General features: G+C 39.3%; 1 protein-coding gene across 1 annotated transcript; it reads left to right on the top strand.

Moving 5' to 3' along the window:
- Window positions 1-438: 438 nt before the first annotated feature.
- Window positions 439-23583, top strand: LOC138848177 (vomeronasal type-2 receptor 116-like). The gene is made up of 7 exons (XM_070067751.1): window positions 439-541; window positions 9624-9690; window positions 11358-11649; window positions 12875-13681; window positions 16731-16958; window positions 18150-18273; window positions 22670-23583. Exons 1-7 carry the CDS (start codon window positions 439-441, stop codon window positions 23581-23583), a joined length of 2535 nt encoding a protein of 844 aa, XP_069923852.1.
- Window positions 23584-23937: the final 354 nt, after the last annotated feature.

Below are 23937 nucleotides of genomic sequence, written 5' to 3'. Positions count from 1 at the left end.
TCAGTTATTTTTATTGCAGTACCACGTGACCATGTTTTCATGTTGAAATTAGCATGATCAGGTACAATGGAAAGTGGATTCTTTCACAACACACTGGGCATAGATATATCTGTAATTGTTATCTGTGTGAGGAGGATTTGATATGGAACATTTTAAAATACACTTCTTGCTATGGGACATGATAAAAGCATTTTAAAATGCTATATATGCTAAGAATTGCACATAAATCTACAGATAAATGAGTTTTGTTCATTTGAACACACTCATAACCAACACCCAAATTAAGAACATAGCATTATGAAAAAATATTTCTTGGAGGTGCTCAAAGATGGTGGAAGAGGTAGGGAGCGCACTGATAGTCCGGGAAAAGATAGTTTAATAAAAGTGGAGATATTGTAGTTTCAGGGAAGAGTTAGGGGAAAAAACTGCAAAGGAAACATGTCTGGAACCAGTGGGACACGGTGGACCTATGTGGAGGGCATAGGCGCCCATGGCTCGGGTACCCAGCCGCCTAGTCTATGCACCAGCACTGGAAAGGAAGGTAAGGCAAAACCTCAGTAGCCTGGGACACTGGTGGGAAAGCAGCAGGAAGAGCCTAGAGGGTACGAGGCTTGAAGCCCCTTGGGGGAAAGTTCACCAGGCTAACTAGAGAGGGAAAAAAGGGGGAGACCGGTATGGACACGATTCTCTCTCTCCAATAACTTTACAAAGGTGAGCAAAACAAACAGCAGGTGCCATTTTGGACATATGTAACAGCTGCCCAACTTCAGGGCTGCAACCACCCTCAGCCAAACAAAAAACCTGACTCTGGTGGGGAGAAATAACAGGAGGTTACAATCTAGTGAATGTGTGGAGCTTATGAACTGAGGGTGTGTGAAGGAACTCATGGAGTGCCTGAGATGTGAGTACTCAGTGGGAGATGCACAAACTCGGTAACCTTGGCAAACCAGTGGGAGATTGCAGGGGAATCTGAGCTTACACTGAGGACTGCACAGATCCTTTGTGTGGTTCTTGGGACAAAGCAGATGATTATTATACCAGCTGGGGCCAGTGCTCAGACACTGACTGCCTTCAAGGAGAATAGTTCAGCTGTGTGGAATTACTTCACTTCTGAATAAAAAGTGAGAGAGAGAGAGAGAGAGAGAGAGAGAGAGAGAGATAGAGGAAGAAAGAAAGAAAGAAAGAAAGAAAGAAAGAAAGAAAGAAAGAAAGAAAGAAAGAAAGAAAGAAAGAAAGATTTACCACACCAAAAATGGGTGTGTCAACTTTGATACACCCTTAACCCTGAAGAACTGAACAGAGCTCTTTGGCCACACCCATCACAGGCCTCCAAAGATCCACCAAAAGCAGACAGTCTGCTTAATCTAGAGTCAAAGTATAACGAGAAAAGCCACCACAGCAAGGAAAAAAAATGAAGAAACCAAATAATATCTCCACAATGCCAAGCAACAAACACAGAAACTGAGGAAACAAGAACAATGAAGACATTATGATGCCCCCAAATGAACATGACACTCCAATTCAAGATTATGAAGATGATGAGATAGAAGGGATGCAAGATATGGGTTTCAAAAAATTTATCATAAAAACATTTAGAAATTCTCAAAAACAAATGCTTGAGCTACATAAATCCTTACTGGACAGGATAGAAAATCTCTCTCAAGTGGGTGGGAGGGAAGTTATGGGGGGGGGAAGCTATTGTAATCCATAGCTGTACTTTGGAAATTTATGTTCATTAAATAAAATATAAATACAAAAATTTAAAAAAAAAAACACAGTAAAAAAATGAAACCTTAAGGAGAAATCAAAATGAAAGGAGAAGAATCTAGTAGAACAAGAAATGGTGATATTGAAGAGAAAGCAAAATGAAATGAGGAATACAATAGATCAAATGACAAACACATTTGAGAGCCTTAAAAACAGAGTCAGTGAAGTAGAAAAAGAATATCAGACTTAGAAGACGGAGCACAGGGAAGTATACAGTCAAACCGAAGAAAAGGAGAGGAAATTAGAAATCTAAAAAATATTCTTGGGAATCTACAGATTAGAACTTAAAAACCCAACATTCGGGTTCTAGGAGTTCATGAAGGCATAGAGAGAGAAAAAGGATTAGAAGGCCTTTTTAGTGAGATACTAACAGAAAACATACATGGTATGAAGAGGGCCAGAGACATCCAAGTACAGGAAGCTCATAGAATCCCCAATAAACTCACCGAAAGAGATCCTCACCATGAAACATTGGCATCAAACTCACCACAATGAAACATAAAGAAAAAATTCTAAAATGTGCAAGAGAGAAATGTCAGATTACTCTCAGAGGATCTCCAATTAGACTGACAGCAGACTTCTTATCAGAAACCCTACAGAATAGAAGGGAATGGCCAGATACAGCCAACGTATTAAGAGAAAAAAAAATGCCAGCCCAGAATATTATATCCTGCTAAGCTCTCATTTGTGAATGAAGGTGAAATCAAGACCTTTCATAGCAAACAAATTGAAAGAATATGTCACCACTCGTCCAGCCCTGCAAAAGATGCTTAAAGATGTATTACACACAGAAACACAGCCATCAGTATGAAAGAAGGTCAAGGAAGAACACATCCCAGGAAAAGATCACAGGAAGTTCAAAGCATACATTAGAAATATCTTTGGGAAAATGGAAGGGCAAACTTACTATTTTTTAAAACTTTTATTTAGTAAATATAAATTTCCAATATACAGTTTGTGGATTACAATGGCTCCCCCCCATACCTTTGCTCCCACTTGCACCCATCCCATCTCCCGCTCCCTATCCATTCCATTCAAATCAAGATTCATTTTCAATTATCTTTATATACAGATCGATTTAGTATATATTAAGTAAAGATTTTATCAGTTTGCACCCACACAGAACATAAAGTGAAAATACTCTTTCAGTACAGTTATAGCATTAATTCACAGTGGAAAACACATTAAGGATGGAGATCCCACATGAGGAGGAATTACACAGTGACTCCGGTTGTTGACTTAACAATTTGACACTCTTGTTTATGGCGTCAGTAATCTCCCTAGGATCTAGTCAAGAGTTGCCAAGGCTATGGAAGCCTTTTGAGTTCGCCAACTTCGATCTTATTTAGACAAGGTCATAGTCAAAGTGGAAGTTTTCTCCTCCCTTCAGAGAAAGGTGCCTCCTTCTTTGATGGCACTGTTTTTTTCCAATGGGATCCCACTTGCAGAGATCTTTCATTTAGTTTTTTTTTTTTTTTTTTTTTTTTTTTTCCAGAGTGTCTTGCCTTTCCATGCCTGTAATACTCTCATGGGATCTTCAGCCAGATCTGAATGCCTTAAGGGTTGATTCTGAGGCTAGAGTGCTGTTTAGGACATCTGCCATTCTATGAGTCTGCTGTGTAACCCACTTCTCATGTTGGATCATTCTCTTCCTTTATTATTCTATCAGTTAGTATTCGCAGACACTAGTCTCGTTTGTGTGATCCCTTTGACTCTTAGACCTATCAGTGTGATCAATTGTGAACTGAAATTGATCACTTGGACTAGTGAGATGGACTCAGTACATGCAATCTTGATGGGATTGTAATGGAATCCCCTGGTAAGTTTCTACCTCTACCATTTGGGGCAAGTCCGATTGAGCATATCCCAGATTGTACATCTCCTCCCTCTCTTATTCCTACTCTTATATTTAACAGGGATCACTTTTCAGTTAAATTTCAATACCTAAGACTAAATGTGTGCTAATTATAGAGTTCAACCACTAGTGTTAACTAGAACAAAAAAAATACTAAAATGGATAAAGTATTACATTGTACATCAACAGTCAGGACAAGGGCTGATCAAGTCACTGTTTCTCATAGTGCCCCTTTCACTTCAACAGGTTTCCTTGTTGGTGCTCAGTTAGCTGTCACCAATCAGGGAGAACATATGATATTTGTCCCTCTGGGATGGCTTATTTCACTCAGCATGATGTTTTCCAGATTCCTACATTTTGTTGCAAATGACTGGGTTTCATTGTATAGTATGCTGTATAGTATTCTGTAGAGTACATATCCCATAATTTCTTTATCCAGTCTACTGTTGATGGGCATTTGGGTTGGTTCCACATCTATTGTGAAGTGAGCTGCAATAAACATTAATGTGCAGACAGCTTTTTTGTTTGCCAATTTCATTTCCTTTCAGTAAATTCCAAGGAGTGTGATGGCTGGGTTGAATGGTAGGGTTATATTCAGCTTTCTGAGGAATCTCCAGACTGACTTCCATAGTGGTTTAACCAGTTTGCATTCCCACCAACAGTGGGTTAGTGTCCCTTTTTCTCCACATCCTAAGTAGCATCTGTTCTTGGTAGATTTCTGTATGTGAGCCATTCTAACTGGAGTGAGGTGAAACCTCATTGTGGTTTTCATTTGCATTTCCCCCATTGCTAGTGATCTTGGACATTTTTTCATGTGCCTGTTAGCCATTTAAATTTCCTCTTTTGAAAAATGTCTACTGATGTCCTTGAACCATCTCTCAAGTGGGTTGTTTGTTTTGTTGTTGTGGAGTTTCTTGATTTCTTTGTAGATTCTTTTTATTCATCCGTTATCTATAGCATAGTTTGCAAATATTTTTTCCCATTCTGTCGGTTGCCTCTTCACTTCCCTGTTTCTTTTGAAGTACAGGAACTTCTCAATTTGATGCAATTCCGATAGTTAATATTGGCTTTCATTGCCTGGGCCTCCTGGTTTTTTTTCCAAGAAGTATTTCCCTGTGCCTATATCTTGCAGAGTTTCTCCAATGCTCTCTAATAATTTGATGGTGTCGGGTCATAGATTTAGGTCTTTAATCCATGTTGAGTGGAATTTTCTGTAAGGTGAAAGGTAGGGGTCTTGCTTCATGCTTCTGCACGTGGAAATCCAGTTTTCCCAGAACCATTTATTGAATAGACTGTCCTTACTACAGGGATTGGTTTTAGATCCTTGATCAAATATAAGTTGGCTGTAGTTGTTTGGATTGATTTCTGGTGTTTCTATTCTGTTCCATTGGTCTATCCATCTGTTTCTGTACCAGTACCATGCTGTTTTGACTATAACTGCCCTGTAGTATGTCCTGAAATCTGGTATTGTGATGCCTCCGGCTTTGTTTGTGTTGTACAAGATTGCTTTAGCTATTGAAGGTCTCCTGTGGCTACATATTAATTTCAGCATCATTTTTTCTAGATCTGTGAAGAATGTCTTCGGTATCTTGATTGGTATCGCATTGAATCTGTAAATTGCTTTTGGGAGAATGGACATTTTGATAATATTGATTCTTCCAATCCATGAGCATGGAAGATTTTTCCATTTTTTGGAATCTTCTTCTATTTCTTTCTTTAAGATTCCGTAATTCTCATCATAGAGATCTTTAACGTCCTTGGTTATGTTTATTCCAAGGTATTTGATTGTTTTTGTAGCTATTGTGAATGGGATTGATCTTAGCAGTTCTTTCTCAGCTGTAGCATTGCCTGTGTATACAAAGGCTGTTGATTTTTGCACATTGCTTTTATATCCTGCTACTTTGCCCAACTCTTCTATGAGTGCCAATAGTCTCTTAATAGAGTTCTTTGGGTCCCCTAATAATGAATCATATCATCTGCAAAGAGGAATAGTTTGAGTTCTTCCTTCCCAATTTTTATCCCTTTCATTTCTTTTTCTTGCCTGATGGCTCTGGCTAAAATTTCCATAACTATATTGAATAGCAGTGGTGAGAGTGGGCATCTCTCTCTGGTACCAAATCTCAGCTTCCAACTTTACCCCATTCAATAGGATGCTGGCCATGGGTTTTTATAAATTGCTTTGATTGCATTGAGGAATGTTCCTTCCATATCCAGTTTGCTTAGAGTTTTCATCATGAAAGGGTGTTGTATTTTTTTTTGAATGCTTTCTCTGCCTTTATTGAGATATTCACATGTTTTTTTCTTCTGCAGTCTGTTAATGTGGTGTATTGATTGATTTGCAAATATTGAACCATCCCTGCATACCAGGGATAAATACCACCTGGTCTGGGTGGATGATCTTTCTGATGTGTTGTTGCATTCTATTGGCAAGAATTTTATTGAGGATTTTTGCATCTAGGTTCATCAGGGATATTGGTCTGTAATTCTCCTTCAATGCTGCATCATTTTCTGGCTTAGGAATTAAGGTGATGCTGGCTTCATAGAAAGAATTTGGGAGGATCCCCTCTTTTTCGATTGTTCTGTAGTTTGAGGAGAATTGGAGTTAGTTCTTCTTTAAATGTCTGGTAGAATTCAGCAGTGAATCCATCTGGCCCTGGGCTTTGTTTAGATGGGAGGGCCCTTATTATTGTATCAATTTCTGTCTCAGTTATGGGTCTGTTTAGGTTTTCTAAGTCTTCCTGGTTCAATTAAGGTAGGTGCATGTGTCCAGAAATTTCAAAGCATAGAGCCTCTGGGTATCTTGCCTATTTTCATTCCTTCTGTGAGCAAAAGTCATTCTCCTTAAAGCAATGTGCATGTGAAATGTCATCTTCTCTATGTCCAGAATGACAGAGTGCAGCATGGGGATGGCCTCATCCACAACCATGCCCCACGTTGCTGCCATGATCCACACCTTCCCCACATGAAGAAGCATTTTTCTACAATGTATACACTGACAAGACTCTACATCACTGTGTAGCATGTGCACATTTGCAGAAGAAACTCTTATGCTCCTCTTGAAAGCAATATCACTAGATACTGAGGATGCCTTTTCTTCCTGAATTATAGCTGGATTTCTCTGGACTTTACTACTATATTATCTGAACCCAAACTTATATTTATTAACTCATGGGACAAAAAGATTAAATTAGTTGAAGAGATTGAAGTCTAGGAAAAAGGCAAATAACCATATGTAAGAAAAATCTCAGAGAGTTTATTTCACCACCTAATTCATTTTTTTTAACTTTTAGTAAGAGTTCTTGAAATAGTCTGTGTTCTTATTTACAGTTAGTAACTTGGAATAATTTACAGTGAATTTGTCAAAGGGTCTCAAAGATGTATGCCTAATATGCCTTATATTAGGCATCATAAGCCCAGAAGATAAGGTTTAGCTCAGAATATGAATAGTTACAATATCGTGTGGAGATTTGGAAGCTTTCTTTTTGGTCACACACTGATCCTTAATTTCAAAGGAAAATCACAGTCTCATAAAGTAGTCCAAGGGTAGAGATAGAACATAACATAAGCAGTATGTATACATAGGTTTAAATTTATAGAATGTGCACATTTTTGTTACTTTGAGCCTACCAGATAACACAAGGTGTCTTTAAGGAGAACTTGTGAATTCTGAAAAGTCTATGGATCAATTTGTATTTGTTGAACCAAAATTGAGCTTGGATTTCATTTGTTGAACTTACATAGAATTTTAAATAAACCTACCACTTTTTGTTTGACCTACACAAAATCATAGTGACCTGTCCACCCATGTTTTGCTTATGTTATTGAAGAACTAGGTTTAGCTTCCACACAGTTGTAGCCGAATCTTTGGGATGAGTTCCAAAGTGCCCATACCCTAGCCAACCTTGAACTACATCATACACCTATCTTGAGTGTGTTAAGAAAATTCTCAATTTGGTGGAAGGGTTCATAGAAAAAAATTTCTCATCATTTGAACCTATGACATGCTGTCCACAAAAACTAATTTCTACCAAAAAGAAGCACTGGGGATAGGGATGTTGAGGAAAAAATAAGGACTGCTGAGTACACATGCACCTCCCACCTCTCATTTGAGTGCTCTCTCTCTTTCCAATTATGCCTATTGTACAGCTTCAGCAACTTCCAAGGAAAAGCCCACTTACAAACAGTGCTGGGGTTGAAAAATTTCCCAATCATCAAGTCACCATACAGCACACCCCAATATCCATAGTGTGTGGACTTTCCTCTGGGTCTTGGGTTGTTGGCTCAAATTGGAGTTTCCCTACAAGAGTGCACATGACCAAGGCTTGGTCATCCATGCAGACAGATAGAAAGGCCTACTGCATTCAAGGAGGTGTCGTTCCATGAGTAGAATTCGAAACAGAGGGAGGTGAGAATAGATGACGTGTGAAATTTTAAATATGCATTCAATTCTTATTTCACATGTATGCGTTAAATATGATGTTCCTCACACAAGTCATCAGCAAATGTCTTTCAAATGTGCAACTTTCTATCAGCAGTGGAGAGAATATTAAGAACAAAGCTAATTATGTGTTATAAGCAAATTAAGAAGAAACAAGCACACACACACACATGCATGCACACACACAGATGCTATATATATTCCTGTATACATTCTGAAAGGCTTAATTATATATGGTGAGCATCTTTACTGTATTTTGATATACTACAAAGACAATTAGATTACACAAGATGATGTAAAAGGGTAAGTGCATGGATGAACTACTGCCCTTCTCTGGATGTACATACTATTTCCAATTTATGAAGCCTATTTCTCCATTAGAGTACTACAGGACTGGGAGAGATGTTAGGCACAGCCATGAAGAGACTTCCTGGAGGTACACATAGGGTCATCAGTGGTGAAGGTGACCTTTCACCTTTTTTTTTTTTTTGATAGGCAGAGTGGACAGTAAGAAAGAGAGAGAGAGAGACAGAGACAGAGAGAAAGGTCTTCCTTTGCCGTTGGTTCACCCTCCAATGGCCACCGCAGCCAGCACACCGCACTGATCCGAAGGCAGGAGCCAGGTGCTCCTCCTGGTCTCCCATGGGGTGCAGGGCACAAGCACTTGGGCCATCCTCAACTGCACTCCCAGGCCATAGCAGAGAGCTGGACTGGAAGAGGGGCTACCAGGACAGAATCCGGCACCCCAACCAGGACTAGAACCCAGTGTACCGGCACCGCAAGGTGGAGGATTAGCCTAGTGAGCTTCGGCACCGGCCTCTTTTACCTTCTTGATAAAGGATTTTGTGACATGATGAAACTGAATTTTTTTATTTCCCAAACTAATTATTTCTACAATTGCCAAATCCCTCAAAACAGTTAACTGACCTAACAACTCTTGGCCCCTGTGCTCTCAGGTTTACAGAACTCTATCCTGGCAATGCCCTAGGGAGGAATGAGAGTCCAAAGCATGTTTTTCCAAAACTGTTTTTCCTCCTAATGGAGAGTGGCAGGTGCTTGGCCTCAGGGCGGGATGATGCCCTGAGTTCCCGGATGGGACAGAAATGAAGCAATGGAAATATATAGAAGCCAGAGCTGATCTGATCACAGGGACATTAAGGCAAGGCCTCAGCCCTGTGACTCCCTTTGAAATGTCTTCCTTGTGATTCTAGCTGTGTCCCTGTGTGACTCAGTAAACTAGCACACACTGTCCACTGATTGAGAACATACAGCTATACTGGGATCAGCTGTGCCCTACACAGAGCTCTATTCTCCCTTCAGGGAGCTGAGATAGCAGATATAATCCAGGCCATTTTCACCTAATATCAACAGGGATTTGGGCCTTTAACTTTATGGTGGGTTGACTTGACATGCTATTTTCTATGATGTTTCTCAACCTACTCCTGAATTTTTCAAACAGTTCACAGGAGATACCTCCCAGGAACTGTTATAATTCCATGAGACCAAGTGTCTACAGAGATGGAGACCTGGTACTGGGTGGGTTTTTCCCCCTTTACTTTCTAGAACCAGAATCAGACATGATCCTGTTATCTTTTTTATCCAGGCCAAAGGATAAAATGGAGATAGATTGGTAAGTGCCACATTGAGTTATGTGTCAACTGTGGTTCAGACTGTGAGAGTGTGCTTGTTTCTTTGAGTGGTTAATTGCACTTGAGAATTTTCCAAAAAAGAACATATACAGAAGTTTCAGGATTGCAGATCAATGAAGGCTGGAGTTTTTTCCCTTCTTTCACCATTCACAACCTTCCCTTTCCATTTTCTGCTTGCTCTCCACTCCTGCACAGAGTGTGAGATGGACATTTTGTATGTACTTTATTGATCTTACTTCCTGATCAGCCTCCAAGAGTCCTGAAATGAATGTGCAGGTCAGAACTTAAGAGCTGGCAACCTTGTACTCAGGGATAGAAGAAGTAAATTTGTCAGCTTGCAGCTGACAGCAAGTACTGTAAGTAACCCAGCAGTGAATAAAATTGCACAAGATGATGATAATTGCAATTATGCAAAATGATTAAAAGCAAGAAACATTTCAATTGAATGCTCTGAATTTCCATTCAAGTAAGTAAAACTTAGTATTGAACAGTCTTCAGTAGCATATTTTTTGATAGGTCTACTTAATGTATAAGAAATAAACATTGTTTCTGAGGTAAACATTTTGAATCAACCTTTTACTATAAGGAACAAAATTTAACTATTTTTATGGAAAAATAAACTTTGAAATTCTGTATGTAAGTATAATACAAAATTGTGTGAAATTTGAGAAAAAATGTACTAACCTTGAATCAAACACTGCATTTTAGAAAATGCATAAACATATGTCATGAATTGAACACATATTGAAATGACAACCTATTAAGCTCAGCATTTAAACACATGAATCAATGCACCTAAACAACAGATGATTGCATAAATTTATTAAATCCCACATAATCTATTGACAAGTATGTGTTTGCTTGACATTCAAATTATGGATGAATTGTAAAAATAAGAAAGAAAATTCCAAGAAGAGAAGCAAAGATATCCATTGTGTGAAAACAAAACATCCACACTCTTGGACAGGTAACATTTGAGAGCCATTACTAAATCCCAAGAACTCATAATTTTGCTTAAGCTTTATAGAAACATGCAGAGAATGTTCAGGAATAAAAAGTGAAATGTTAAAAGACATTTCAGTGCATAAGGAAAACAATGAATAAAAATAAAGTGAACCTCGTAAATCTTCTGAGAATTTGACCTTCTGAATAAAATGCTCATTTTCAAGGCAAATATATTTGAACAAAATTGCTTCTGTGAGTGTTGGTATATTAAGAGGGAAATTACAGAAAAGACTCATGAAAATGGCCTTGGTGAATAGATTAGAGGTGCTCCCAAATGCTAATATACCTGACAAGTCAGATGGTGTTAAACTATTTTAGAAGTTGCTGAAAATAGAGATGTTTGCCTCTTGGGTACCATCCCTATGTAGAAGTGAAATCCCATGTTGGGGCACATCAAGGCTTTCCTGAAGGGTTCGGGAAGGTGAGTGTGATCATCGGCACAGTTTGCTTCAGAGGAGTCCAAGGGCCATTCCATGATCTTCTAGAGCCCTTAGAATCTCACTTACACCTCCTCCATGTGCCAGAGCTGAGGCACCCCAGAGTGGCAGCCTGAGTCTGACCATTGCTGCCTCAGGGCACGGCTGTGTTGTTGCTCTGAATTCCATGGTCTCTCCCTTCTCCCTGATACTGCCCCTCTCTTTAGGTGGCTGTGGAAGAACTACCAATATGTGCTGGCCTTCCATTTTGCCATCCAGGAGATCAATAAGGAGCCTCAGCTCCTCCCCAACCTGACCCTGGGTTTCCAGCTCTACAATTCTGTTACCAGTGGTCACTTCACCCTGAGGAGCACTCTGCACTGGCTGACTGGAAAGCATCATCTCATCCCTAACTACACCTGCCAAACACAAGGCAAGACAGTTGCCATCATTGCTGGAACCACATCAGCATTTTCGGCTGAAATTGGAATGATGTTGGAGCTGTACAAAACCCCACAGGTAAATGGGTTGTGAATTCTGGTGAGAAATATTTCCATCTGCCAGCAGATCAGCCACATCTGAAGCAAGGGTCATTGGAAGCCACGTGACATATACCACTGTTAGTTGAAAGAGATCTCCAGAGATCTCTTTTGGCTGTGAGAAAGGGAAGGAGCAGTGGAAGCTGAGAGCCTCCACCCAGATCCAGCTTGGGCCAATGTATCCATCCCCACCTGCTGGGAATGTTGATTGTTGACTACTCACAGGAAATACTCATAGCACAGACATGTCCTATGATGACTCCATGTTAGACATGGGTATATAAGTCATCGGCCTGTACTTTCATTTGGAGCACATGAGGACCATGAGAGTCCCAATGATCATCAAAGAGTGTTTGATGCTGAGTTGCATTTAGGTGAGATTTTACCCTCTCCCTATCCCAATCCTGACTTCATCACATTCAGCAGATTCATTCACAGGGCTCCCAGATCACTTTCCATGTCAGCACAGTGATTTAATCTTAGAGTGTGGTTGATAGACTGAGAAACAAAGAGAGGAAGACAGTGTACACACATTCACTAGTTGAGTCATCAAATACCCACTATGGTGCTGGTGCTGACGCTCTGTGGTGAGAATGAGGGACTAGCACTCAATTGAAATCTCATAAGAAAGTCTCAGGAACCAATTAAAGAATTCGATCAAGCTTCCTCCAAGGGTCTGAATTCACGGTTTCAGGATTCTGAAAGAGACCCACTTCAAACAGGTAGCAATCTGCACAGATTAATATCAAGCTAGACTGGAATAGCATAGGAAGATTCTGGTCTGAAAAGCAACTTCACCAAAACTCAGAGGTGGTAGGTGAATGTATCCTTCAAGGCAATATAGGTTATGCTGTGAAAACATATGTAATTCAAACTATGAAGTGATTAACAGAGTAAGGGGTTGTTTGTCTCAGAGGTAACATTTAACATCAGTTGCAGTGTGGGCTGCTCTCCACATGTGAAATGGGGTGAGAAGTGGGGAAGTCCAATGTCCTGGTCCAAAATCCATGTACTCTTCTTCCCTTGGATGAATAGGAAGATATATGGGTGTCTTACACATTTTCTTTCATGCTATGAATGAGGATATGTATTTCTCCTCCTGAAAGCAATAGGCATTGAAGCATGGGTTTCTCTGAGCCCAGTTGATAGAAATTGACCTTCTTTACCCACAAAAGTCAGATCATGATTGTTTTCTTTCCATTCAGATCACATATGGTCCCTTTGATCCCATGCTAAGTGAGAGAGACAAGTTTCCATCGCTCTATCAGATGGCCACAAGTGACAGCTCTCTGGCCTGCGGAATGCTCTCATTGCTGCTCCATTTTGGCTGGATTTGGGTGGCAATCTTTGTATCTAATGATCTGAAAGGAGAGCAGTTCCTTCAGGATATTTTAGCCGAGATGGTAAAGAAAGGTGTCTGCTTGGCCTATGTATTAAAGCTCCCTGACACTAAGAAAAGGTATGAAAACACTCACATGTCTTTCTTAGCTGATCTTCACATTTCATCAGCAAATGTGCATATTCTGTATGGTGATGCGAGGAGTCTCTATACCATGGAATTTCTAAGCAAATACTATTTAACCCTGGGGAAAGTGTGGATCATGGCTACAAAGTGGGAGATTGTTGTGCATGAGACACATCATATACTGCACTCTTTCCATGGAGGCTTCTCATTTTCACATCACAAGGGGGAAATCCCTGGCCTCAACCACTTTGTCAAGACAGTGGACCCTTCCCACTACCCAGAAGATTTCTTCCTCAGTCAACTATGGCTTCATGCTCTTCACTGCTTACCTCCTGGGTCACACTGCAGAACAATTGGAGTCTGCCCACCAAATGCTTCCTTTGAGTTTTTCCCAGGACACATTGACATGCTGACCATATCTGACTCCAGCTATTTCATCTACAATGCTGTGTATGCAGTGGCCCATGCCCTCCATAAGATGCTTTCAGAGCAACTAGAAAAGGGATCTCCAGGAGATGCAGCTCAACCTAGGATTCTTCCATGGCAGGTAAACATCTCCCATAACAGGACATGCACTGAACACCTGTTGGCATCCTCAGGTGTTTATTGTAGTTCCACATAACCAGGTTTTCATTTTGAAAAAACTAGCATGATCACGCATGTTGGAAAGTGGGCTCTTTAACATTTCACTGGGCATGGATACATCTGTAATAGTTATCTATGTGTGGAGGATTTGTTATCTACTATTGAACATTTCAGAAAACATTTTCTGCTATGGACATGTTGAAAATATTTAAAAACAGTATATATACTAAGAAATGCACATAAGTCTACAGATAAATGAGTTTTTGTTTTTGCATCACACTCATAATCAACACCCAAATTCAGCAAGCTTATAGTATTACTAGTATCGCTAAGGAGCTCTGTATCCCCAACTCAATTTTTTCAATATGTGAAGGAGGAGAATATTGTCATTAGCATGCTATGATTCAGTGAAGCAGTATTAATATTGCATAGTCAATGATCTGACATCCACACAATTTTATACTCTATGCATTAACTAGCACAAATAAGAGAAAACTTACTATTTTTTATGTCTGGCTTATATAATATAATGTAATGATCTCCAGTTTTAAATGTCAAATATTCATTCTTTCTCATGGCTGAGTAACATTCCACTATATATGCTTGGTGTGCATATATATATATATATATATATATGTACATATATATTTGTATGTATATATATGTATATATGTCACATTTCCTTCATCCAGTCATCAGTTGATGGACATTTAGATGATTCCACATCTTAGCTAATGTGCGTTGAGCTGCTTTAAACATGGGAGTATGGGTGATTCCTTCATGTGCTGATTTCACATGAATACAAGCTGTCCTTGTAATGAGCTGTATTAATATAAATTTGTGAGCTGTCAAATATCTTAATACAGCTCATTACAAGGACACGAATATTTCCTTTGAATACATTCCCAGGTGTGGACAGCTGGACCATAAGTTACAACTAGTATTGGTTTTCTGAGGTTTCACTCTACTAACTTCCATTATGGTTGTACCAGCTTACAATCTTTCCCATCATCAACGTATTGGGGTACTTCTTTTCCATATCCTCACCAGACTTTGTTATTTTTCACATTTTGGATAATAGTCAAGCTATGTGGGTTGGAGTGAAATCTCACTGTAGTTTTTATTGGCACTTCAAATAAATTTAATGTCACAGTAGAAATACATATAATCTATATATAATATATAAAAATTATATATTAATATATTATATAATATATATTGTATATTATATTATAAAATATATAATCTATATATGCATATATGGAAATGGACATCAGCATGTTTACTTGACTATGTAACTTCTGTGTTTATGTACAGTAATAGTTGACAGACAGATGTGATTTGGTAGCCTCATAATGAGAAAAGTAAGTATCTTGGCCAAGTATGTTTACAAAGATAAGATTATTGATATTTATGAAGTTCTTGTTTCAAGTTAGTGAAGATATGATGACAGTTGTTTAAAGAACTGGTCATCCCACAAAGGCATCAAGTGACTCCAAAAGTCAGGGCTAGTACACACTGTTCAGATCCTAACTACCATCAGGGTATTCTTAATTATCTTTTTGGTTATACAATATTTCCCCTATCATCTCAAAAGGTACCTTTATTCCCAAAAAAAAGTCAAAGTGCAGAGAGTCAAATAAAAGTCATGCATATTTCTGTTAAACTCTATTGAGGTGAAAATGCTATACAAATAGACCTGTACATACACAGCATACACATTTTTATAAGTTTAACTACCAGGTGCAGCCAGGGATGTACAAGCAGATTTTGCAAAATGTTTTTTAAGAAAAATTATGCTTGGATTTCTAATTCATTTAACCAAAATCAACAGATATTTCATTCAGTTTTGTTAAACTTTAAAAAATTATTTGAAAATCAGAGTTACTGGGAGGGAGAGATAGAGAGAGAAAGAGAACAGATCTTGCATCTGCTGATTCACTCACCAATGGCTGTAAAGACCTGGAATAGGCCAAGCCAAGCCAGGATGCAGGAGCTTCAACCACGTCTCCCATATGAGTGCAGGGGCCCAAGCACTGGGACCCTCATCTGCTGCTTTCCCAGGCACATTAGCAGAAAACTGAATCAGCAGTAGAACAACTGGGATTTGAACCGGCATTCACAGGGATGCTGGGCACTGTGGACAGCAGCTTTACCTGCTGAACCACAAGGTCAACCTAATTTTTGTTAAATTAAAGAGAAATTTACTGATATAAAAGAACAGATTTCATGTATTCATTCATACAATTCTAAGAAGATAACCATCGTGTCTTCCTTTTCTTTCTCAATCTCCTCTAATTCCTTTCCTTTTTCTTTTTAACTTCAATTTACGTTAACTCACAGGTTTAATACTGCACTAATCATAATGTTCCACAAGTGAAATGTAGAAATACCACTGCTCCACAGGAATTTACACAAGGGTGATAAACAAAAATCAAATCCAGAGATGTCAGTTTCATTTTTATACATTGTGTTTTTTTCCAATCTATATTATGTAGTACATATTACCAAAAAACTTATATGATATTTTCTTTATGGAATGGGTATATTTCACTATGCATAATGGTATCCAGCAAAAACCACTTTTTGCCAAAGAACAGATTTAATTCCTTTTTGGGGAATGAGTTAAACTTTTAAAAGTGCACATGAATGTACTACCCTGTGGAACCATCACAACAATCAAGATATTTCACATATAAAGCCATGTTGTTCTCATGTGGAAGAACTAAGATGAGCTTTCCTAAACCTCTAACCAATCATTCATGGTCAGCCACTCTGTGGGACACATTCTGTGATTTCTCTGTTTGGAATCTGATACTCCCCATCATTCTAATAGGGGAGAGGCAGAATTCCCCTTACTTGAACCCACAATATGGAGACCATTCAGGCAAAAGTAAAGCAAATACACTCTCTGATGTTAGAAGGAGGGAATAGAAGGATTTCTTAGTCGTGTGCACCTCCCACCTCCAATCTGAATGTTCTCCCTCTTTCCAATTGTGCCTCCCCTCCAGCTTCATCCACTTCTGAGGGAAATCCAATTTACCAACAGTGCTGGGGAGGATGTTTCCTTCCATGAAATGAGACACCGTGTGGCACACTATGATATCCACAACATTGTGAACTTTCCTGCTGGATTTCGGTTGCTGATTAAAATCGGGGAGTTTTCCTCTGAGAGTAAACATGATCAAAGCTTGGACCTCAATGAAGAAATGATAGAATGGCCTGTAGCATTCAAGGAGGTGTGGAATGTTGGATACATACAGAGGGTCTGAGGAGAGTCTGAGAGAATACAATGTGTGAAAGTTTAAATAACCATTCAGTTCTCATTTCACAACTTGGCTTCAAAAGATATGGTGGTGCTTACACATATAGGAGCCAGTGTATATTAAAAGTGCACGTTTGTGTTAGATATTGATGTTTTTACTCTGGGCATATTTATGCATCCCGAGTTTGAGTGACTAGAAAGAGCAATGTTAAGGAATAGAGATAGAGATCAATATGTAGACATAAAATTACTAAATGCATGTCTACACAAATTCCAAAATTTTATTTCAACTTTTTATTCATATAATGTGAAAAACTTCATGTATTAGATATATATCTATAAGCATAGTGATATTTTAATCTTTTGGTGAGAGTCGTAATTATGTTTGATGCAGTATGAACACAAGTAAATTATGAGTGGACTTATCCATCACCTATTTGTAGAAACCATTTCCATTATTTATATTTTCATTGTGCTTGCCAATCAGTTCAGTTTTTCTTTGGAGTAGAACCTCAAAACTGTGATCAAAAATTTTATCATCACTGAGCTGTGAAATACCCAATTTTTTGGGTGATTTTATAACTATTGTTTGTTATACTGCAAATGCATTGGTGTATTAGGAATTGATTCTCTCCCTGGGTCTAGAAGTCTAGAAGTAGATCAATGGGCAATCTACGTTTTAGAATATTTGCTCATCTTTTCTGTGTGGGCTTGTCTTTTCCTGAGTAGTTACTCAGAAGTGTACCTAGTCATTCTGATTTTTGGATATTATTTTTCTGGCATGTAAAATCTACTCAATTAAGGAAAGACACATGTCAAATAGTCTCAGGCATACACATTCTCAAAATAATTATCAAATAAAAAGCTGAACAGCAAAGATTTCAGAGGAAACACTTCAATAAAGAGAGAAATGTTCAGAAGCATATATCTGGTGATGAATGAAATTTAAGCGATCAGGTACCCTCATATTATTTGTTACACAGATGAAAAACCTCTAACGAGCATCATAGAAACTCCAAATTGGTTTCCAGGAAAAATCAAGGAGATACAGATAAAGATTGGGAAGGACACAGTGATGTCCTTGGGGGTGATGAGGTAAATAGTCATCCTATCACAGTGCCTAATGTCGTGCAAAGCAATCATCATCATTCTCTTTTCTCCACAGACTCCTCAGTCTTTGTGTAGCCAGAGGTGTGGTCCAGGATTCAGGAAAATACCACAGGAAGGAAGACCTGTCTGCTGCTATACTTGTGCTGTTTGTTCAGAAAGAGACATTTCCAATCATACAGGTAAAAACCCTAGAATTGACCTATGAGAATCCAGCCTCTGAACTATCTCTTGATAAAAAGGAAATCAAGAATATTTGCATTGGGATCAGAGTGCCCTATTGTTCTCCATGCACACCTTCACTCACTCTTTCCATATCCTTGTTGTATGCTCACTATCACCATCTCATTATGTATAAGCTGTTGTCTGACAGTGCTCATCCTCTCTAGCTCTTCTCTGACACTGGTTTCCTTCTTTCCCATCCAGTCCTGGAGGAGACTGTCTCAATCTGAGACCTAATGTCTAAACAAGAAATATAATATTTATATTTGTTAAGGCTCACTTTGGATCTAAAGGGCTTCAAATCAAAACTTTTCCATACACAACTGACGAGCAGGGCGCTACTTCACATGAATTGTGATGGGAATACTGTGTTATTTTCTGTGCTACATCTTTGACACTGTGCATGGTGTGCAGTACACATAACAAAAGCTAACACTTTGTCCTTTGGATGTATATAATAGAGTAAGAGAAAATCAATGTGAAATGTAGAGACACAAAATCCTAAAAATGATACAACTTGGTAACCCCAAAAACCATTGCAAAAGGTCAACTTTTAAGCAATGTTAAATATCACAGTCAATCATTTTGAGAAATGTAAAAATGTACTAAGTCTCATTGGTAAATAGTTCCACTGTTCAATGTAGAATAAATATCTTTTTTTAACTTTTATTTAATGAATATAAATTTCCAAAGTACAGCTTATGGATTACAATGGCTTCCCCCCCATAACGTCCCTCCCACCCGCAAGCCTCCACTTTCCCATTCCCTCTCCCCTTCCATTCACATGAGGATTCATTTTCGATTCGCTTTATATACAGAAGATCAGTTTAGCATACATTAAGTAAAGATTTCAGCAGTTTGCTCCCATACAGAAACATAAAGTGAAAAATAATAGATGATTTTTTTTTAATGATGATGAAATCAGATCAGACCTATTGTCATGTTTAATCCCAGTGAGAGTCAAGTTGGGAATTGATGATTTCTTTTATTTATTTATTTTTTTACAGAAGATCAGTTTAGTATACATTAAGTAAAGATTTCAACAGTTTGCACCCCCATAGAAACACAAAGTGAAATATACTGCTTGAGTACTCATTATAGCATTAAGCCTCATTGTACAGCACATTAAGGACAGAGATCCTACATGAGGAGTAAGTGCACAGTGACTCCTTTTGTTGACTTTACAAATTGACACTCCTGTTTATGGCATCAGTAATCTCCCTATGCACCAGTCATGAGTTTCCAAGGCTATGAGCCCCTTGAGTTCTCCGACTCTTATCTTGTTTAGACAAGGTCATAGTCAAAGTGGAGGTTCTCTCCTCCCTTCAGAGAAAGGTACCTCCATCTTTGAAGACCTGTTCTTTCCACTGGGATCTCACTCACAGAGATCTTTCATTTAGTGTTTTTTTTTTTTTTTTCTTTTTTTTTTTTTTTTTTTTTTTTGGCAGAGTGTCTTGGCTTTCCATGCCTGAAATACTCTCATGGGCTTTTCAGCCAGATTGGAATGCCTTTAGGGCTGATTCTGAGGCCAGAGTGTTGTTTAGGACATCTGCCATTCTATGAGTCTGCTGAGTATCTCGCTTCCCATGTTGGATCACTCTCCCCTTTATTCTATCGGTTAGTATTAGCAGGTACTAGACTTGTTTATGTGCTCCCTTTGACTCTTAGTCCTTTCATTATGATCAATTGTGAACTGAAATTGATCACTTGGACTAGTGAGATGGCATTGGTACATGCCACCTTGATGGGATTAAATTGGATTCCCCTGGTATGTTTCTAACTCTACCATTTGGGGCAAGTCAGCTTGAGCATGTCCCAAATTGTGCATCTCTTCCCTCTCTTATTCCCACTCTTATGTTTAACAGGGATCACATTTCAGTTAAATTTTAACACTTAAGAATAACTGTGTATTAATTACAGAATTAACCCAGTCATATTAAGTGGAACAGACAGAAAAAACTACTAAGGGGGATAATGTATTAAGTTGTTCATTAACAGTCAGAGCTATGCTGATCAAGTCAATATCTTTATAATAAATTGAATTCTTTCAAAAGGTTGTTTAAATTCCCATAATCTTAGTTCTAGAAATATTTTATTTCAGTATCTTCAAATAAGGTCTATATAGTTCCCTTTATGAAGAAGATAACAAAAATGACTTCAAGTTTTGTGAGAATATTCAACATGCATTAAGTTAAAGAAAGAAAACTAAAGTATCATGCATTGACTCATTGTACAATGTACACTTGCCTATGTGTGTCCAGTGCATCTCTGATACGGGTGCCAGAAGCACCTAGAGATTCTATCAAAAGTAAAGGATGCACATTGAAAAGAATTGTAAGAGAAAATTCTTCAAATATTTACAGATGCTTATATTCTTTCACTCTGTCCTTTTTTTTAACCAAATATGTTTATTTCTTTGAATGTGAGTTACAGAGAGAGGGAGAGCCTAATAGAGAGAGAGAGAAGTGAAAGAGAAGACATTCCATCTGGTAGTTTCACTCCCCAGATAGCTGCAATGGCCTGAACTTGGCCTGGCCAAAGCCAGAAACCAGGAACTACTTCCAGGCATTGCAGAGGCCCACCTATTTGGCCTTCCTATAATGGTTTCTTAGGCACATTGGCATGGAGTTGGTTTGGAAGAGGAGCAGCCAGGACACGAACTGGTGCCTGTATGGGATGCCATCATCCCAGGCTGTGGCTTTTCCTCCTACATCACAACTTCAGTCCCTGAAGCTTGTATTCTTGCATGAACACCAAGGATAAAAACTGAGTAGGACTCTTACTGCAAGTGTAGCCCTACTGATAGCATTTTCTTGATTTTTCAGAAAAGATTTATTTATTTTATTTGAAAATCAGAGATTCAGAGAACAGGAGAGAGAGAGAGTGAGAGCAAGAGTGAGTGAGAGAGAGAGAGAGAATTGCTCATGCCCCAGATGAAAACAATGGCCTGGGATGGGCCAGGCAGAAGTCATGAACCAGGAGCTTCATTTGAGTTTCCCACATGGATTTGGGGGCCCCAAATACTTGGACCACCTTCTGCTGCTTTCTGTAGGTTATTCACAGGAAGCTGGGTTGGAAATTTATGAACTGGAGCACAAAACAATGTCCATATGGGATGCTAGCATTGCAGGTAATGGCTTTACCTACTATTGCAAACACTGACCCCACTAGTTTTGTTTATTTAATGGACATTTGTTTGAAAGAGATTTACCAGCTGACTGGTTCTTAATGACTTTGAAAATCATAGATTCAGAGATGGAGAGAGAGAGAGAGAGAGAGAGAGAGAGAAAATCTAATTGTTCACTACCCAGATGGAAAGAAAGAGTGGCCTGGGCTGGACCAGGCACAATCCAGGAACCAGGAGCTTCATTTGCATTTCCCACATGGGTGTGGGGTTCAAAGTACTTTGGCCATCTTCTGCTGTACTTTCTAGGCAATTAGCAGGGACCTGTATTGGGAAGTGATCAACTGGAACACAAAACAATGTCCATAAGAGATGCTGGCATTGTCGGTGGTGGCTTTGCCAGAATACTGGCCCTATTTTTGTTTGTTTGACATATGATTGAAAGAGAGACATATTCACCAACTGGCCTGTTCTTAATGACTTCTCTCATGCTGTAGCAGCAGAAGTGCATTATTTCAAGTGAGACAATGTGGTGTCCAATGTGGTGTTCACAGGAGGTAAAATGGTGAACACGTCATGCTTTCAGGTTAACAAGAGTGCCTAGTTGTTGTTCAGTAACATGATGAAAATACCACTTACTACCATATACCCTCATAAAGACAAACAGCTACAATTCTCTTCTATTCAACCGCAGTATCACAGCAGTTATATGGAAATACTGACAAGACGAGTCCATGTAGGAATTAGAGTAGAGAAAAATGTATGGCGGTCCCAGGAATGACACATGATTTATATTGGTCATCTCCATTTGAGGATAAGTGAGAAAAACCTTAACACTGATGACCCCAGAATAATATTCTACCCCATGTGAACAAAAGGCTTCTCCTGAGAAAGACACTGGGGACTGTAGAGAAGAGGGCTTGGAAGAATCCAAGCCCATATGAATTACAGGAAATTCACCATTTTATAGAAATTAAAACACTGAAAAAAAGTCTGAGTGACAGGATGAGACCACAGAGCCCCACGTGCAAAGGAGCTTCTTTGAACCAGTTTCTCCTATGGGAGTCAAGCATTGTCCCTGGGTCAGGAGTGCAGAAATATCCTTTAGTGTTTCTTGGTATACATCAGAGCAGGATGGACTCAACATGATATTGAAGAAGGGACCCTTTTCCTGAACAGGGAAAAAGGAGCAAATTGTGAAATGGAAACGTGGATCTTGCTTTTCCCCACAGATGCAGAGCAGTGCATCCCCAGTGCAGATCATGAGTACCCAAACCTGGAGAGAAACCACTGCCTCCCCAAGCTGGTGACCTTCTTAGGCTTTGAGGAATTTCTGGGGATGGCTCTGGCCTGCATGGCTCTGTGCTTCTCTGTCCTCACAGCTGCCGTCCTCTGGGTCTTTGTGAAGCACCGAAACACTCCCATCGTCAAGGCCAATAACAGGACCCTCAGCTACATCCTGCTCATCGCCCTCCTCCTGTGCTTCCTCTGCTCCTTACTCTTCCTTGGCCATCCCAACACAGCCACCTGCCTCCTCCAGCAAATAGCATTTGGCCTTGTGTTCACAGTGGCTGTTTCTACTGTGCTGGCCAAGACCATCACTGTGATTCTGGCCTTCAAAGCTCTGAGACCTGGAAGAACAATGAGGCGATTGCTGGTAATAGGAGCTTCTAACTTCATCATTCCCATCTGCTCCTTGATCCAACTGGCTCTCTGTGGCATCTGGTTGGGAATTTCTCCTCCATTTATTGAGTTAGATGCACATTCTGAGCCTGACCACATCATCCTGGTGTGCAATAAGGGCTCGGTCACTGCCTTCTACTGTGTCCTGGGCTACCTGGGTTCCTTGGCCCTGGCGAGCTTCACTGTGGCTTTCCTAGTCAGGAATCTGCCTGACACATTCAATGAAGCCAAGTTCCTGACATTCAGCATGCTGGTGTTCTGCAGTGTCTGGGTGACCTTTCTTCCTGTCTACCACAGAACCAAGGGGAAGGTCATGGTGGCCGTGGAGGTCTTCTCCATCTTGGCCTCCAGTGCAGGGCTCCTGGGCTGCATCTTTGCCCCCAAATGCTATGTTATTCTCATAAAACCTGATAAAAATTCTTTGAAAGCTTTAAAGAATCAGAGTAGTTTTAGAAGACCCTAAATTATTTTTCCCAAGATTTTCTTCACATTTCTACATTTGTAAGCAAAATCCAAAGTGAAGTAGCCTTTCAACTTTGTCAGATAAGCAAAACTAAAAGCCATTGTTGGTTAGGCATTTGGCTTTGCAATTAAGATGACCTTGCATTCCATAATAGTATCTCAGTTACTAATTTGGTTCTGACTCCTGACCCCAGTTCCACCCCCCCCCAAAAAAAAAAAAACCATTGAGTGAGTGGTAACAACTCAAGCTATTGGATCCTTGTCAGTTATTTTTTTTCCTGGCTCCTTGCTCTGTCTTCAATCCAGGCTCAGCCACTGCAGACATTGTGAGGTGAAGCACTGAAAGGTTTGTCTC

Source organism: Oryctolagus cuniculus, unplaced genomic scaffold (assembly GCF_964237555.1).
Source record: "Oryctolagus cuniculus unplaced genomic scaffold, mOryCun1.1 SCAFFOLD_50, whole genome shotgun sequence".
NCBI lineage: Eukaryota > Metazoa > Chordata > Mammalia > Lagomorpha > Leporidae > Oryctolagus > Oryctolagus cuniculus.
The sequence above is the reverse complement of the archived record's forward strand: the minus strand, read 5'-3'. Positions and strand labels throughout refer to the sequence as shown.

Excerpts from the sequence above, each read along its gene's own strand:
- LOC138848177 (XM_070067751.1), top strand. The coding sequence starts at position 439 with ATGTCTGGAACCAGTGGGACACGGTGGACCTATGTGGAGGGCATAGGC. Across the intron at positions 11,650-12,874 it reads AGCTGTACAAAACCCCACAG|ATCACATATGGTCCCTTTGA; the intron begins GTAAATGGGTTG and ends CTTTCCATTCAG. Across the intron at positions 13,682-16,730 it reads CTAGGATTCTTCCATGGCAG|CTTCATCCACTTCTGAGGGA; the intron begins GTAAACATCTCC and ends CCTCCCCTCCAG.